The sequence below is a fragment of the Danio rerio genome, chromosome 16 (genome assembly GCF_049306965.1).
Source record: "Danio rerio strain Tuebingen ecotype United States chromosome 16, GRCz12tu, whole genome shotgun sequence".
Taxonomy (NCBI): domain Eukaryota; kingdom Metazoa; phylum Chordata; class Actinopteri; order Cypriniformes; family Danionidae; genus Danio; species Danio rerio.
In genome coordinates this window covers 8,945,654-8,962,107 of record NC_133191.1, presented here as the reverse complement: position 1 = coordinate 8,962,107, position 16,454 = coordinate 8,945,654, and the positions used below count along the sequence as shown (strand labels likewise).

General features: G+C 38.3%; 2 protein-coding genes across 18 annotated transcripts in view; both read left to right on the top strand.

Moving 5' to 3' along the window:
- The window catches only part of cobl (cordon-bleu WH2 repeat protein), a 138,518-nt gene that overhangs the window by 53,522 nt on the left and 68,542 nt on the right, over positions 1 to 16,454 (top strand). For 15 of the 17 annotated variants that reach the window (XR_012391433.1, XM_021466684.3, XM_073924924.1 and 12 more), the window contains 1 exon segment: positions 1,737 to 1,947. Coding sequence is in view for 16 of the 17 variants with exons in the window: in XM_021466684.3 (XP_021322359.2) it covers positions 1,737 to 1,947 (211 nt within the window). In the remaining variant the exon portion in view is untranslated. 17 annotated transcript variants of the gene reach the window in all.
- Positions 1 to 16,454, top strand: part of LOC141378159 (uncharacterized) — a 416,515-nt gene that overhangs the window by 364,487 nt on the left and 35,574 nt on the right. The gene's annotated exons all lie outside the window — the stretch shown is intronic.

Here is a 16,454-nt window from a genome sequence, read left to right as displayed (position 1 = left end):
CAGGTGTACCTAACACACTTTAGATCAATCTATCAAATCATACAAATCATAAATGACTATTTCACTACCAAATTAATTCACACACAACATATATCAGGATTTAAGCCCATTTGTTTGTGTAAAAGGTTTGAAATTTTTGAGTTTTTTTTAAGCTCTGATTGCAGAGATCATTTTGATAAATGTCAAAAATCTAATAATTCCATGAAAAATTTTCAATGATTCCATGATTTTAAAATAACAATGCAATATCTTATTTAAAAAATAATACCATTTTATTTTTGTTATTATTATTATTATTATTATTATTATTATTACTATTATGGGTTCCCTGGCTTCTTGAAAATACTTAAAGTACTTACATTTCAGACATACGGATTGAAGGCCTGGAAGGAACTTAAAACAAACTTTGACTTTTTTCAGTACCACCAGTAATGCATTCAATAAATTTTCTTAAAGTTCTTTGAACACAACTGTTTAAAATGATTAAAGTTGTGGAAAATTTATTATGTTTTATGTTTAATGTAAATATTAAGTGTAGGTCAAATGTTAAGTACAGTAGGTTCTTTCATATGCTGGGCTATGAATTACAAAGCTTGATTTAAAGTTAATGATGCTTTAAGTGTCTGAATATGCTGTTCATGAACACGTGGGAACTCTGATTAATAATAATAATTAAATATATTTAATATATATCAATATTTTAATGATTGTATGTTGCTACATGAATGCTGAATACTCTTGTGTTTTGCTGCTAACACTAAAGTGAAAATTATACCACAAGACCATTAAATGAACCACAAATAATAATAATAATAATGTTAAAAAAAAGTAAATAAAATGTATTTATTTCACATGTTTAACGTAATTATTAAGTGTATCTGAAAGTGTAAGTACAGTAAGGACTTTCATGGCTCTACATATGATGGGATATAAATTGAAAATCTTGATTTAACCTAATGATGCTTTAAAAAGTTCTTAAAAGTCTCTGAACTTGCTCTTCATAAAAACATGGAAACCCTGATTAATAATAACAATAATAATTAAATTGACATATCATTCATTCATTTTCTTGTTGGCTTAGTCCCTTTATTAATCCAGGGTCGCCACAGCAGAATGAACCGCCAGCTTATCCAGCAAGTTTTTACGCAGCGGATGCCCTTCCAGCCGCAACCCACACACACATTCACACACACACTCATACACTACGGACAATTTAGCCTTCCCAATTCACCTGTACCACATGTCTTTGGACTGTGGGGGAAACCGGAGCACCCGGAGGAAACCCACGCGATCGCAGGGAGAACATGCAAACTCCACACAGAAATGCCAACTGAGCCGAGGTTCGAACCAGCAACCCAGCGACCATCTTGCTGTTAGGCGACAGCACTACCTACTGCGCCACTGACTCACATAAATTGACATTTAATATATAAAAATATTTAAATTATTGTATAATATATTTTACACAAAAAAAAAAGCTTTATGAGTGTCTGGAGAGCAGTTTTTTTGCTTGGCGTGGCTTGGGTTTCATTGCTGACAATGAGTTGGTGAAGCCAAACATTGAAGACCAGCGTTCATGTAGCAATTTGCTGCTTTACGTAACACATGTAACCCAAGCTGACTTTCTCTCCATCGTCCTATCACAGGCCTGTCTGCGTCACATGATGTAATTACAAGTCTAAACCGTCAAGTAACTCTATCCTTCTCTGTCCTTACGTCTCCTCCGGTCTCTTCAGAAAAGCTCTGATGGATCTGCTGGTGGATCTGTGCAGTCAGTACCATCTGAATCCAGCGTATCACACTCTGGAGCTGTTGTCACCCGATGCTCAGCCCGTCAGCTTCAAGCCCAACGCCCTGCTGGGTGCCCTGGATGTCTCCTGCGCCCTGATCAAAGAACGAGTGCTGGAGGACAGGGTGATACGGAAACCTCCACCCAAAGTGCCAGAGGTGAGTGTCTGTAACCCAATGTTTAATAGATTTTTGACCTCGTGATAATGTTTCTTTTTAGAAGGTCTTTACATTTAGAGGCAGGCAGCAGCACCTGTTACTACACTACTATGGACATCACTACTGTTAAAAATGTTGTATATTTACTGTGGTTTTAAGGTTAGCTATGTTCTTACATAATTTGTGTTAGCTATATCTAATGCTCTTATTGTATAAGCAACTGTTGTGCAGTAGTTTTCAGCATTAACAAGATCTATAGTGACACATGAAATACTTTGTAATGGTTTAAAACAGTCTTGGTACCGATTTTTGCATAGCTTTAGTGCATGATGTCTTTTTCAGGCAAATACAATTATTAAAGCGAACATTTCGACCACAAGACCATTAAATGAGCCAAAAAAGTTCTTAATAATGAAAAAAAATGCAAAAATATAGAAATTATTTGTTTTATATCTACTTTTTTTCTTGTCAGTAATTTTCTGCATTAACAAGATCTTAAGTGACACAGGAAATACTTTGTAACTGTTTAAAACAGTCTTGGCACTGATTCTTGTATAGCTTTAGGGCATGATCTTCTTTTCAGGCAAATACTATTACTAAAGCAAATATTGTACCACAAGACCCTTAAATGAACCAATTAAAGTTATTAATAATGGTGAAAAATACAAAAATATAGAAATTATTTATTTCATGCCTACATTTTTTCTTCATTGCAGTAATTTTCTGCATATCAAGATCTACAGTGACACTGGAAATACTTTGTAACTGTTTAAAACAGTCTTGGTATCGATTCTTGTGTCTTTCAAGAGTTCACACTTAGATATTGCTTGACAACTGTAAGCAGGTTTGGCATGCTGTCCCGGGAGAGAACCCTGAGCTCGGAGATAGTTGAGCCCAGGGCTCCCGCCAGGTCCATAGAGCATGTGAGGGGAGTACGAGATCAGGTGGTTCTCGAGAGCTCCCCTTTTTTTTTGTAAAGGAGAAAAGGAGGAGAAAGGGGTGGATGGGGGGTTTCTTCGGAAAACGAAGATAAGGGAGTAATATCTAGCTAGGCTACTTATAGTGAGTTAGGATAGATCTGATTGGCTAACTAATGAGTGTAGATAGGTGGCCAGCTGCAGTCAATTATATCACGTGCTCCTCTCGAAATTAGTTTAAAAACTTCACTTAGTGTATGATCTCCTTTTCAGGCAAATACTATTACTAAAGCGAATATTTGGACCACAAGACCATTAAACTAACCAAAATAACTTTTTGACAATGGTGAAAAATACAAAAATATATAAATTATCTATTTTATGACTAAATTTTTTCTTCATTGCTGTAGTTTTCTGCATTAACAAGATCTACAGTAACACAGTAAATACTTGGTATCTTGGTACAGATTTTTGTATAGCTTTAGGGTGCTTTTATACCTGCCTTATTTAGTTCGGTTAAATCGCACTAAAGTTCGTTTTCCCTCTTGGTGCGATTCGTTTAAGCAGGTGTGAATGTAGCAATCGTACTCGAGTGTGCACCAAAAGCGGACCAAAAAAGCTTTCAGCTTGCTTTCAGCTGGTCTAATATCATCGTACCGAAACATTTTATAAATAATATTTCAAAACTCCTTTGTTGTTTATAGTTTTTAGTAAATATCTAAAACCTTTTTTTTTTTCAGACAGGCCTTTGTAAAATGAAAGTTTAATGGCTTGAAATGGTTTAATTTATTTGAATTGTATATACCAAAATTGTTTTAGCTTTTGTTTGTTTTATAATGGTTTTATGTCTTTCTGTTGTATTCATATGTGAATACAATTATGTATACATTATCTCCAAAATAAATAAAGAAATCCAACGTCTGGAGGCATCGAGGGAGCTGAATTGAGCGCTCTCACACAAATGCTGGCTTCTAAATACACATGACAACTAAGTCAATGGAAAAAAGGTTGTTCCTTGCGCCACCAGGTGGCTATTGCGGTTTTTTTTAATGTAAAGACGGCCTTTACAGCTGCAGTAAAGCATGTGAGCGCGTGTAGCCATATCTGTACTAAGACATCCTTGAAGTAGTGGTCTCGGTACGCTTTCAAACAAACCCTGTTGACTAATCCACCTGCAGTAGGCCGATGCGCTGTGCATTGTGGGATGTGGAGGAAAAGCATTTGTTGACAGCACTTTACCAACAATTTTAAACAGAGAGAGAGAAGGAAAAACTTTACCTGATGGATCGTTGGTGATATTTCCGGAAGATGACCCTGTCAGTTTAGCTAAATAAATTCACGCCTCCTCTTGAAGTGACATGCGATGCGCCTTCACCGTTTGCAATGCAATAAAACATTGTTCTCTAGCCGCAGCTGCGCTTCATTCTCGAAATGTATAGTTTGTCTAAAGTGATGTATACAAACTATATAGAATACTATAAACTGGGATACAATCAGCCAGCGCAGTCATCTATCCATAGGCAAAAGCGACATTTTATGTCTGCCGGTTTGTTTAGTTGCGGGAGTTCCCTTGACATTTCTCTCAACGTTAATTCTGAGCAATCTAAAAGCAGTTTAGGAAATATGTTCAATAACATCTGGCCAATGAGTGATGTGGATTTTGTCACATGACTGCATTTTGGTTCTTTTCAACTGGTTCGGACCATATCGGTGTGAAAAGGACCCTAAGACGGCAGAAAAAGCCAAAAAAGTTATCAAAATAGTAAAAATTTTTTAAAGAAATTATTTATTTTATGTCTACACATTTGTTTTTCATCAGAAACTCATATTTTTGTTTTTCCAAAGATATATAGCTGTATAAAATAATATATTCATAATCTCATTGATATACTGTATAAATGTTGTTCAACGGTGATGTCTTGTTCGGTTTGAATGCATCAGGAGAGCCGAGTGATCATAAAGAGGGTTCGAGCAAAGGTACAGTACAGTGAGTCATTTGTAGACTCCGATCTGAGTTTGTGTTCTCTCTCTTTCTCGAGTGTCTCTTTCTCCTCCCCCTCATGTGTGAATATTTGATGAGAGTCTTACCTTTAGTTACCATGCATTATTTCTTCCTCAGCCTGCCTCGCTGGCCTCTCTCTTACTCTCTCTCTCTCTCTTTCGTCCCTGACCTCTGGGAAGAAATAGAGGCTCTGACCTCTGATTCTTCAAGAACAACAGTACAATCTGCTTCAGGCAAATGAAAGCACACGTAGGTAACACTTTACAATAAGGTTGTATTAGTTAATGTGAGTTACTAACATGAACAAACAATGATCAATACATTTATTACAGAATTTATTCATGTTAGCTGATGTTAGTTAATGAAAATACAGTTGTTCATCATTAGTTCATGTTAACTCATGGTGCATTAACTAATGTTAGCAAGGATGAATTTGGATTTCAGTAATGCATTAGTAAATGTTAAACTATGATGAATAAATGTTGTTCATAATGAGTTATTAGCCCCTTTCACACAGTGATACCGGTAAATATCCGGAAAATTTCCGGAACGACTTTACCAGTATATTCAAAAAAGCGCTGTTTACACAGGCGAGGACGTTACGGAAATTTTCCGGAAAAGAGCATTCACACATCCATTCCAAAATACCGTTAAATTCTGACATTCACCACAAATGAGCTTTAAACGGCTGCGCTTGTATTTGTAAACATTTGACTAAATTACAAACTCTGTGGATGATCAATATTGTGAACAACTTTCGCAGGATCACTTTCGCATGTCGAGATGTTCATATTATCTGCGTGTGCAGGCGCTCATATGCGCACGCAAAGCTTGAAGGTAAACAAACAACGGCTTATCATAAGCATCTCATCGATGATTATTTACACAGTTGGCATTAAGAAGAACATACAAACGTAATCTGACTAACTTCTAGCAGCTAAATGTGTCTGGAAAAATATTCAAAGGCTTTTATCCTCACAAACCGCGCGGACGTCAATGCGTCTGACTGTTGTGATTGGCTAAAGCAGACGTCTCACGTCAGCACGTTCTAGACGTGCACGCGCTTATTACGGGAATCTTCCTTCTGCATTCACACAGCGCAGCATTCCGGCAAATTGCCGGTAATGTTACAACTTCTTTTTCCGGAAAATAGCCAGAACGAATTTACCGGTATTTTCAAAAAGGACCTGTTCACACATACAAGGTCTGTATGTGTGAAAGGGGCTAATGTTAGTAAATGCATTAATTAGCATTAAATAATGAAACCTTATTGTAAAGTTTGACCAATGCATATATACAGAAATGAAGCTACAATTTATTTTTAAAGCGAGTGTATCGTGCTCACTTTGCCCAATCTTATATTAATCTGAAGTAACTAAAGAGTAGATCTTTTCTCTTTATGTTAGAATACATTTAAAGCTTAGTTAAAACTTTCTTGTTCTCTCCGGAAAAAAAAATAAAAAATTGCACTTGAAGTCACTGAGACAAAATCTGCTGAGTCAAAAGTGTGCAAGCACAGCAGCTTTTACTTAGCGCTCGAATACTTCCTGTGATAAATATAACAGGGAAACAACTTTTTTTTTAAATCATTGCCCTTTGATGCATACTACAGCAGAGCGATGAGTCTAGGCTGAGTTCTTTTGCTAACGATCACATTGGTTGGGCTTAGAACGTTCAGTACATTATTGATCAGCTGCTAAATTCAAGTCTGCTATTCTGCAATGAATGGCTGGCACCAAGCCGGAGAACGATGAGTGTGTTGCCTGACAATAATCTAAAATTCTAAGTGTTTTTTTCTAATGCTTTCTGAAATGCATGCTAATGTCTGTGGAAGATGGCAATGACAATCATCTTCCATATACTTTGAAAATGTGTGTTATTCACAGATACATACTGTTTGTATAACTGGAATGTTTGCTCAATTTTTCAATTAAAAACAGCCACCAAGGCCCTTTTTACACGAATGCATTATAGTTTAAAAATGCATATCATTTGCTACGGTTAAGCCCTTCCATCCATACTACCCCAGAGTTTTTGAGCCCTAAATAAACGCTTTGGAAACGCTGAAGACACTGTTTTCATTTTAAAATGCTGTTGCTCTATGTCAGTTTGAATGGGCGAAAATGGAGACATCTGAAAAGGGAGGCATGACTGCTGCCTGATTGGGGCTTTCTCTCTATATAAAAACACAGAGTTCAGTCCTGCATTCTTTCCTTGTAAATTTTGAATTGGAAAACAAACTCCCGAGGACACGTTGGGTAAATCTTTAAAGGGGACAGTGTAGGCTACTTCATAACATGGATCATATCACCCTGGCTATTTTGAAAACAAAATGAAAAAAAACATGATACAAGGAACTGCCTATTTTCATTTTGATATTAGCAACTTAACAGCCACCAAAAATGTTGAGGCATCGTGTAGCCACATAATTTTATGACCGTCATCTTCACTGTTGGCATACTAACTGTGCGTACACACCGAAGGCGGTGAGAGCGTCAAAGATCGCTTTGGCCGCCCTGACGACAAAGCTGTCTGCCTTCAGCTCCGGAGACGAGAGCGTCATAATTCGCTACAGTGATCTCGTATTTAAAGGGGCCATTGCAGCATATCATATCAGTTACATTCTCGCTTAAAACATGCTTTCAAGTGTGAAAATGCACTTTTTATCAAATTCATATAACAATGGAAGATCAAGTTGCATGTGGTGTGGCTTTGCTTCACCTAATTATTAAATGTGTCCAAATGTCTGAAATATCCTGAAGCTGCAATGCTGTTTTGTAATGTAGCAAGAGATTCCCGCTTCTTTAAAGAAAAAAATATAAAACATTAATGCACATCAGTAACTTGCCAATAACTTTTTTTTTGTATGTTCCTGTAAAAAAAAAACATTGCAAATAATTGAAAATCCAGTGACCGCAATAATCAAACCCTTGGGAACAACTGTGGTCGGAACCAAAGTTCACAGTAACTGTGTTCTCTGGACTCCTCTTAAGCGGTGGACTTCTTCATTCTGATTGCTTGCTGCTGAACTGCGTCATAGCATATTACCATAAAGTTGAGTTGATTTCAACTCTCCTTGATGCCCACATTGGCGAAGACGTGCCGTGCTGTTTCTCACCGTTTATCGCCGCTGACTCTGATCGAAAATGAATGACTTCCGGCTACTCGCAGCTGAACCTACAGTTATAACAAAATGAAGCCTATAATGGCCATTATAAAAGTATAACCTACAGTAAGTTTACACAATATAGGAAATAAAGGCAAGCAATCAGTCAAATGTGCAGAATCAGTGTACATGGCTATATAAATGTATATATTGACTTATCTTTGTGCTCAGCCAAAAACATGAGAACAAGTAACAGATTCTAAATACCAAAGAGTCGTTGGATAAAGACAAGATGAATTATATATCACGTTAAACAACTTTAGTGAGATGAGATCCAGCGGTAGATCCTTGATGAACATTCCGATGTGTGCTGCTCCCGCCTGGGGAGGTGTGCTTAAAGCACACGCTGACTGTCTGGAGCTCAAATGTGCGTCAGAGTGTGTGTGTGTGGTCACCTAATGTGCATTTTCAGCAGTGTAGAGTGCACGGAGAGCTTTTCAGAAATGCTGTGGATCATTGTAAATCGAGCCCCAGTATGATGTAGTTTAGGAGATGTTGATAAAATTCAGCAGTTCTGCAGAGCGTAGGGCTGTGTGTGTGTTGTGTCATGTACCAGACAGGCGCCATGGAAATATAAAAGTGATGTGCTTCTTAATATCTCTCAAAGGGAACTTACATGTGGAAAGGTTTAAATGAACTATGGCTAAACAAGATCAGCTTTTTCTCACATCCAAAAGCACATTTCCTGGGGAAGTGCAAACTGAAGGACTTTCGCCCTTGGTTACGTAACCAAGAGCCACGGTCGAAAAATGTTTGCGAAACTACACTTTTTTAAAAGGCTTGATTCCATTTTTTATGTTGTCCCAACACATTTTGATTAGGTTAACTTAAGTTATTTATTTTTCTTTGGCTTAGTCCCTTTATTCATCAGGGGTCGCCACAGCAGAATGAACCGCCAACTTATCCAGCATATGTTTTACACAGTGGATGCCCTTCCATCTGCAACCCAGTACTGGGAATCATCCATACACACTCATTCACACACATACACTACGTGTTACGTTACGGATTAAAACGGTAACAAAAAGTTGCGGATCCAAGTGCAGATTTATTTACAGTGTGCATCAAACAGAAAAACAAGGTGTCCAAGTGTAAAGTAACAAATAAACAACAAAACAAGAAACATAAATCAGGAGCAGGGTTCAGGAATCACAAACTCGAAATACTAGACTTACTGGAATAGCGGACAAGAAAGACAAACGACGCAGTTACAAACAGAGGTGGAATGGTTGAATAAATAGTCCAGGAAATCAACGGTAAACAGACCGGATGTAATGCGCGTGGTATGTATGGACTTGTAGTTTTTGGGCGCTGTAGTTCACTCTCAGTGTCCGTTGAACTACAGCGCCCTCAGGTGGTCACTGACAGTCACGACACTACGAACACTTTAGTTTATTCAATTCACCTGGGTAGGGTTGCACCAGCTGAGTTCTTTTTAAAACTGGAACGTAAAGTCCCCACTAGGGGCATAGTAACTACTAGCTAGTTTGTTAGTAATTTTGTTCTCACTTCGGTTGCACCACATGTTCTTATACCCCATTCACATTGGCAGTCATCTTCGACGCTTCCCATTCACTTTGAATGGGTGAGGTCAGGAATTGCCGAACTGCATTGTGGATTCGTCTGCACCGCTTCAGCTCTGTTGCTCGTGGCAGAAGTTGGGAATTTCTCAACTTTTCAAGCGGCAACAAACGCCTCAGCCTATCAGATTGCTTTATGCAAATACACCAGCTCAGACAGTAGTCGATAGCAGACTAATTTCACTGGCTGATGCTGCTATGATAATCGTGTCAGCCCCAACTTCAGACACTCCCTCTGTCAAGCGTTGATGCTGAAGCCCTGTGTGAATCAGTCGTTAAGGCAAACAATAGTTAGTAGGTCGTAAGCTCTCTGTAAAGTCATGTGTAGTCGCATTAAATGATGTAATATTCAATAAAAAAAGCATTTAAATGCTTTAAAATTCTGTAGCTAATGCATCTATATATAACTGGCCTATGGCCTATGAAAATTAAATGACAAATCACATTTTATAGCACATTAAATTACAGTGAGTCACTAAAAACAGACGACACACACACCTGCATCGCGAGCCATGAATGCATGCAAAATACACATGACGTTATCAAAACATTAAACTTGATTTTTTTTTGGTATCCTACTCATGAAAGAAAAGAGCAGGGAGAAGAACTCAGTCATGAATTCTCGTTGTGATGGACACAATTAACACAAAACACTCCATGGAAGAAAATTAAACTTGTCTTTTACAAACCGAAAAAAATACGAGATTTGGGAGGAAATTAAGGCTGTGAGTAGAGGTAGATCATTCTTCGTTATCATCGTGAGCTCTTCAGTGTAGACTAATCTCGCTGTCATCTCTCCTCTACCAGGGGAGGCTGGCATAAATATTTATTTGGAACGTAGTATTACATTTAAACTAAGTTCAGTGGTGCAACACAAAAATATTTAGTAATGTGTAAGTTGTAACGTAGTGTCCCTTTAAGTCACAACTAGGCTATGTTTGAACTTACGCACCGCTAGTGCTTTCGGCACCTGTACCACATGTCTTTGGACTGTGGGGGAAATCGGAGCACCCGGAGGAAACCTATGTCAAAATGGAGAAAACATTCAAACTCCACACTGAGCCACCGTGTCACCCCATAAACTTAATTGGTTTTACAAATTTAAGTGGATTGAACATAAGACAATTACTGATGTCCCAAAAAACGTAACAATTTAGATGATTCAACTCATTTTAAATAAGTAGCTTGAACAAGCCACCAAAAAAAAAAGCCTTTTTTTAGTGTAGTTTTAACCTGGAGGTAAGATTGTGGTAAAAAGAAATACTGTGTTACGTCCAAATACATTTTTTTTTTAAACTTGACCCATACTTGAACATGAGAGTCCAGCATTGTAAACTACTCTGAATGCATGAATTAGCACAAAACCATCCCTTTAAATCCCTAAGAATAGCAAACATAAGCCACTTGCTAGCTCAGAAGTATTTGACTGTTGTAGAAAAGGGTCAGGATGGGTCACACTTATGGTTATTTACAGTGAGAGCAGGGTGTTAACAATGTTAAACCGTGTCAGCACACTAACCACTTTCTGAGAAGTTCATTCTGCAAGTAAATGCCAGTTAAAGTTCCACCAAATATAGGTTAAAAATAAGTTTGAACACCAAACATTAAAATCACTTTAATTTGTATTCATTATGAAGAATCTAAAGTTAAGCTATCCAGAGGCTAGGAATACAACAAAGTGTTACTTCCTAATGATGACACAGTAACATGAGAATTGCTGAAATGCACAAAAGCGTTCAATGCAGTACAGGCAAAAATGTAGAGCAAAGTAATCCAATAAGACTATTGGTTACTGTTAAATACATAGTTTGCTTTTCATGAGACAGGAATATCCGACTGCAGCAGCTGACCATCTATTGTCACAAACACTCACCGGCCACTTTATTAGGTACACATTACTAATGCCGGATTGAAACCTCTTTTGCTCTCTGAACTGCCTTAATCCTTCATGGCATGAATTCTACAAGGTACGGGAAATATTCCTTAGATATTTTAGTCCATATTGACATGATAGCATCAAGCAGTTGCTGCAGATTCTTTGGCTGCACATACATGATGTGAATCTCCTGTTCCTTTACATCCCAAATGTGCTCTATTGGATTGAGCGATGGTGACTGTGGAGGCCATTTGAGTACAATGAACTCATTGTCATGGTTAAGGAACCAGTCTGAGATGATTTGCGCTTTATGACATGGTGCATTATCCTGCTGGATGTAGCCATCAGAAGACGGGTACACTATGGTCATAAAGGTATGGACATGGTCAGCAACAATACTCAGGTAGGCTGTGGCGTTGACACCATGCTAAATTGGCACTAAATGGGCCTAAAGTGTGGCAAGAAAATATCCCCCACACCATTACACCACCACCAGCCTGAACCGTTGTTACAAGGCAGGATGGATCCATGATTTCATGTTGTTGATGCCAAATACTGACCTTGCCATCCAAATGTCGCAGCAGAAATCAAAACCCATTAGAACAGGCAACGTTTTTCCAATCTTCTATTGTCCAATTTTGGTGAGCCTGTGTGAATTGTAGCCTCAGTTTCCTGTTCTTAGCTGACAGGAGTGGCACCCAGTGTGTTCTTCTGCTGCTGTAGCCCATCTGCCTCAAGGTTGGACGTGTTGTGCGTTCAGAGATGCTCTTCTGCACACCTCGGTTGTAACAAGTAATTATTTGAGTTACTGTTGTCTTTCTATCAGCTCAAACCAGTCTGACCATTCTCCTCTGACCTCTAGCATCAACAAGGCATTTGCGCCCACAGAACTGCCACTCACTGGATATTTTCTCTTTTTTGGATCATTCTCTGTGAACCCTAAAGATGGTTATTTGTGAAAATCCCAGTAGATCATCAAATACTCAGACCAGCCCGTCTGGCATCAACAACCCTGCCATGTTCAAAGTCATTTAAATCTCCTTTCTTCCACATTCTGATGCTTGGTTTGAACTGCAGCAGATCATCTTGACCATGTTTACAAGCCTAAATGCATTGAGATGCTGCCATGTGATTGGCTGATTAGAAATTTGTGTTAATGGGCAGTTGTACCTAATGTAGTGGCCAGTGAATGTATGTCAGCTAGACATTCAGCAAATATTTCTTATCAGTATCCTTCAGTTGCACTTTAAAGCCACACAGTCATTCAGACAAGCCACCAAAAGCACTTGCTTATTTCAAAATATGCACACAGGTTATAAATACATTACTGTCTAATCAGCTTTTTACCTAATTTACACATGAGAACATGAATAACAGTTTAAATACTGCATGTTTTTATATCCATAGATGTCTGAGGAAGTATAAAACAGCAGAGTAAGCTTTTCTTCAAGCAGGATTACACTTTAACTCATATGTGACACAAAGCAAACTAAGTGTTACTGTTTTATGACACCTCAGTCATCTCTGTTGTATTTTTGATTGCATGATAAGGTTTAGAAACTGTCACAAGTTAAGTTTCTATAATGAAATTCAGGTATAGGCTTACTGTAGATAGTTTTGTTGCATGAGGGAAAAAATGGTATTTGCATGTGAGGGACTAAATTAGGTAATAAGATTTATTTGTTAAGTACCTCAAGTGTAATTCAGGTCTCAAGATTATTTTTTGTTCTAAGAAGTATATGTGGTTGGGGAAACTTCCTCTGCAGAACACTGCAAACTTGCATTTACGGTCTAAATTGCCCACTGCTCATGCGAAACTTCAGATATCTGTGTTGCATCTTATCTTACCTCGATCGTGCAAATGATAATAGCTACAAAGGGGTGAGATTGCTGTACATTTACAGGAAGAGAGCATTTTAATTAGGTACCATTTGGGTTCACACTTATTCTTTTTCCACTAAAATGCTTTTGTAAAGAGGTGAATCATAATTTAGTTCAGTTCAGCCTTGATAATCGACTTCTTGAACACTTGTTTTAAACTTCATTATGTACACATAACCCATTTTTGCTACATGTCTCCTTAAAAGTCCAAAAATCTCAATGTGTAGTAATAGAAAAGCTAAGATCTGGTGTAAATAAATCTGAAGCACACCTGAAATGCACTTCTGATTTTGGAGTTACAAATATGTACGTATATGTTCAAATATAATATATAAATATTTTATACAATGGGGAAAAAATAAGGCCCAATCTCATGTCTACCCCTTAGCCCTTCCCCTTACCCCAATTGGTGTCCCAATTCTCTCTAGCTTGCAGGGGTAGGGCTAAAGGCTGATTTATACTTCTGCGTCAAGGGCATGCGTATGCTACGGTGCAGCCTACGCATTGACGCATAACCCTACCCCGTGGGCAACGCTTACGCGCACATCTCCAAAAATTTAACTACACGCCGCAACGACACATAGCGCAAGCTCTATGATTGGTAGCGCTGACTAATCTGGGCGGGACCGAAAGCTGCACGAGCCTGATTTAGCGATTGTTTACAAGTGTGGAGTCCCGTGAATGAGCTCCTGATGGAAAGTGTTGTTTTGTGTTTACCTCATGGTTAAAGTTGTTGCACATCCGCCGGTCAAAATTAGCGAGTTTGAGCCACTTGTACATTAAGGAAGCGTTCAGTAAAAAAAAAACACCAGCGAAGAAACTCAACACAGAGGAACATAAACACCTCACTGCCAGCTAGCGTTTTGAAAGTGTATTGCAGAACAACAGAAACAGCGCGCAGAAGTATAAATGCACAGCTACGCGCGTTGCATGCGCCATGGGTCATGCCGATCACTTGACGCAGAAGATAAACCAGGCTTAAAAGGATGGGTTAGATAGTCCTTGAAACTGAGATTTTTCAGGACCACACTCAAAACCAAGGGATGCAAAACTTCCCAGAATACATCATCTACTACAGCAGCATAGCTGCACACAGAAGTAAGGAGATGCACAAATGAGTATTTTTGTCAATATTGTGAATTTTTACAACAGACAAGCATATGTTTTAATAGGTTCAAAACCGTGCTTGTGTTTTACTGTCATGCTTAAAAAAACGCTAAAATAAAAACTAAATTCCGCTGTTTATAATCTCCAATAATATCTGCTGTATAGTTGTCCCACAACATACCTTCACATCTGACACTCAATGACACTCGAATACCCTGTCAGAAAAGTCTAGTGGCTGGAATTGACCTTTTAACATTAGCTAAGTTTCCATCCAAAAATGCGAATAAACTTTAAGCTCAAAACTGCATTATCGCATGAAAGTTGTGCAAATGAAGCATCGTTTCCATTCAACGAGTCAAAGCGAACAAAATCGTCACTTCCTGATTAACTGGCGCCAAATATCAACAGTAAAAACTGCGTTTGCTGCAGTAGGAGAAGCTGCATCAATCTTTTCTAAATGAATGCGCCTCAGAAGACAAACCTGACAAGCAGTGAGTGCGCAGTGGCGTTTGAAGGTGTCAGACACGGAGCCCAGGCGCTCTTGATTCTGGAGGTCATTAATAATATAATAACATTAATACTGAAATGGTAAGGCGTTTTGAAATGACCAAAACAACATTTCAGATGCATCACATGATCTCTTTTAACAAAATCACATGACTTTTTTTAATGCGCATGCTGGAGTTTGTGCGCATCTTATCAAATAAAAAGTTTATCCTACTCAGTTAGGCGCATAAGTTTTTTATGCGCATTTTCAAAATTTATGCGCATCATGGCGTTTCCATTAACTGTTTTTTTATGCGCTTTTGCAAAATGGATGGATGGAAACATAGCTAGTGTCTGGTAACGTTAATGTTGTTTTAGTGTGTTTACATGACAAATATGGCCGCAGTGTAAATCCACAGTACAGTAATGATCTTAATGCCACATTATATTGTTATGATAACCTGATATATGCCTTCAGTGATTTCCTGAAGATAAACACCAAAAAATAACACAACTGGAATAACTACAGCAGTCGCGTTCATCGATCTCATATGAAGTACTGTACGAGCCATGACATATGATGATGTGTGCAGGTGCTCTAATGATGTCTCATCTCTTAGGGTTAAATTTTGAAGCCCTTCCTCTTCACACTCTGTTTGAAGGGCCAAGGGGAAGGGGTAGGGATACAAAAATAGTACTCACACTGACATATGTAGGTGTTAAACACGTCACCATTTTTCTCAGAAAACATATATCTAAAGGTGCCGTTGACTTGAAATTTTCACCAGATGTTGATAACAAACAAATACATATAAACAAATCTAATTAGTTTACAAATGAACTTATGTGTAATAAAATGAAATGACACAGGAAAAAAAGTGTTGAACAAATGAAGAAAGGGAGGTGCAGAAAGGCAGTGAAAGCCCAGACAGCAGCTGAAATCTCAGTAGTTATTCAGCAACCCTCTGCCCTTTATCGGTGTAGGGGTGTCCACACTCGTTACTGGAGGGCCAGTGTCCTGGAGAGTTTAGCTCCAACCCTAATCCAACACACCTGAACAAGCTAATTAAGCTCTTACTAGGTATACAAGAAACTTCCAGGCAGGTGTGTTGAAGCAAGTTGGAGCTGGACACCAGCCCTTCAGGACCGACTTTGCACAGCCCTGGTGTAAATGATTAGCTGCTACAGTCAAACATCTACATTAGCAGGATGATGAAGATGAAACCAGGGTGGACCATGATCCAAAACACAGCCAAGCTCTCAAATGCTTTCGGAAAAAAGAAAATCAAGCTGTAGAATGGCCCAGCCAATCACCTTACTCAAATTCTATAGAAAATACAAAATAAAGATTAGGTTTGATAGACGAGACCCACAGAACCATTAAGGAAGTAAGTGGAAAACTCACACCTGGGCAATGCATGTGACTTCATTCTCCACATGAGAGCTGCCATATGAATGTGTTTGTGTGTATATACAGTTGAAGTCAGAATTA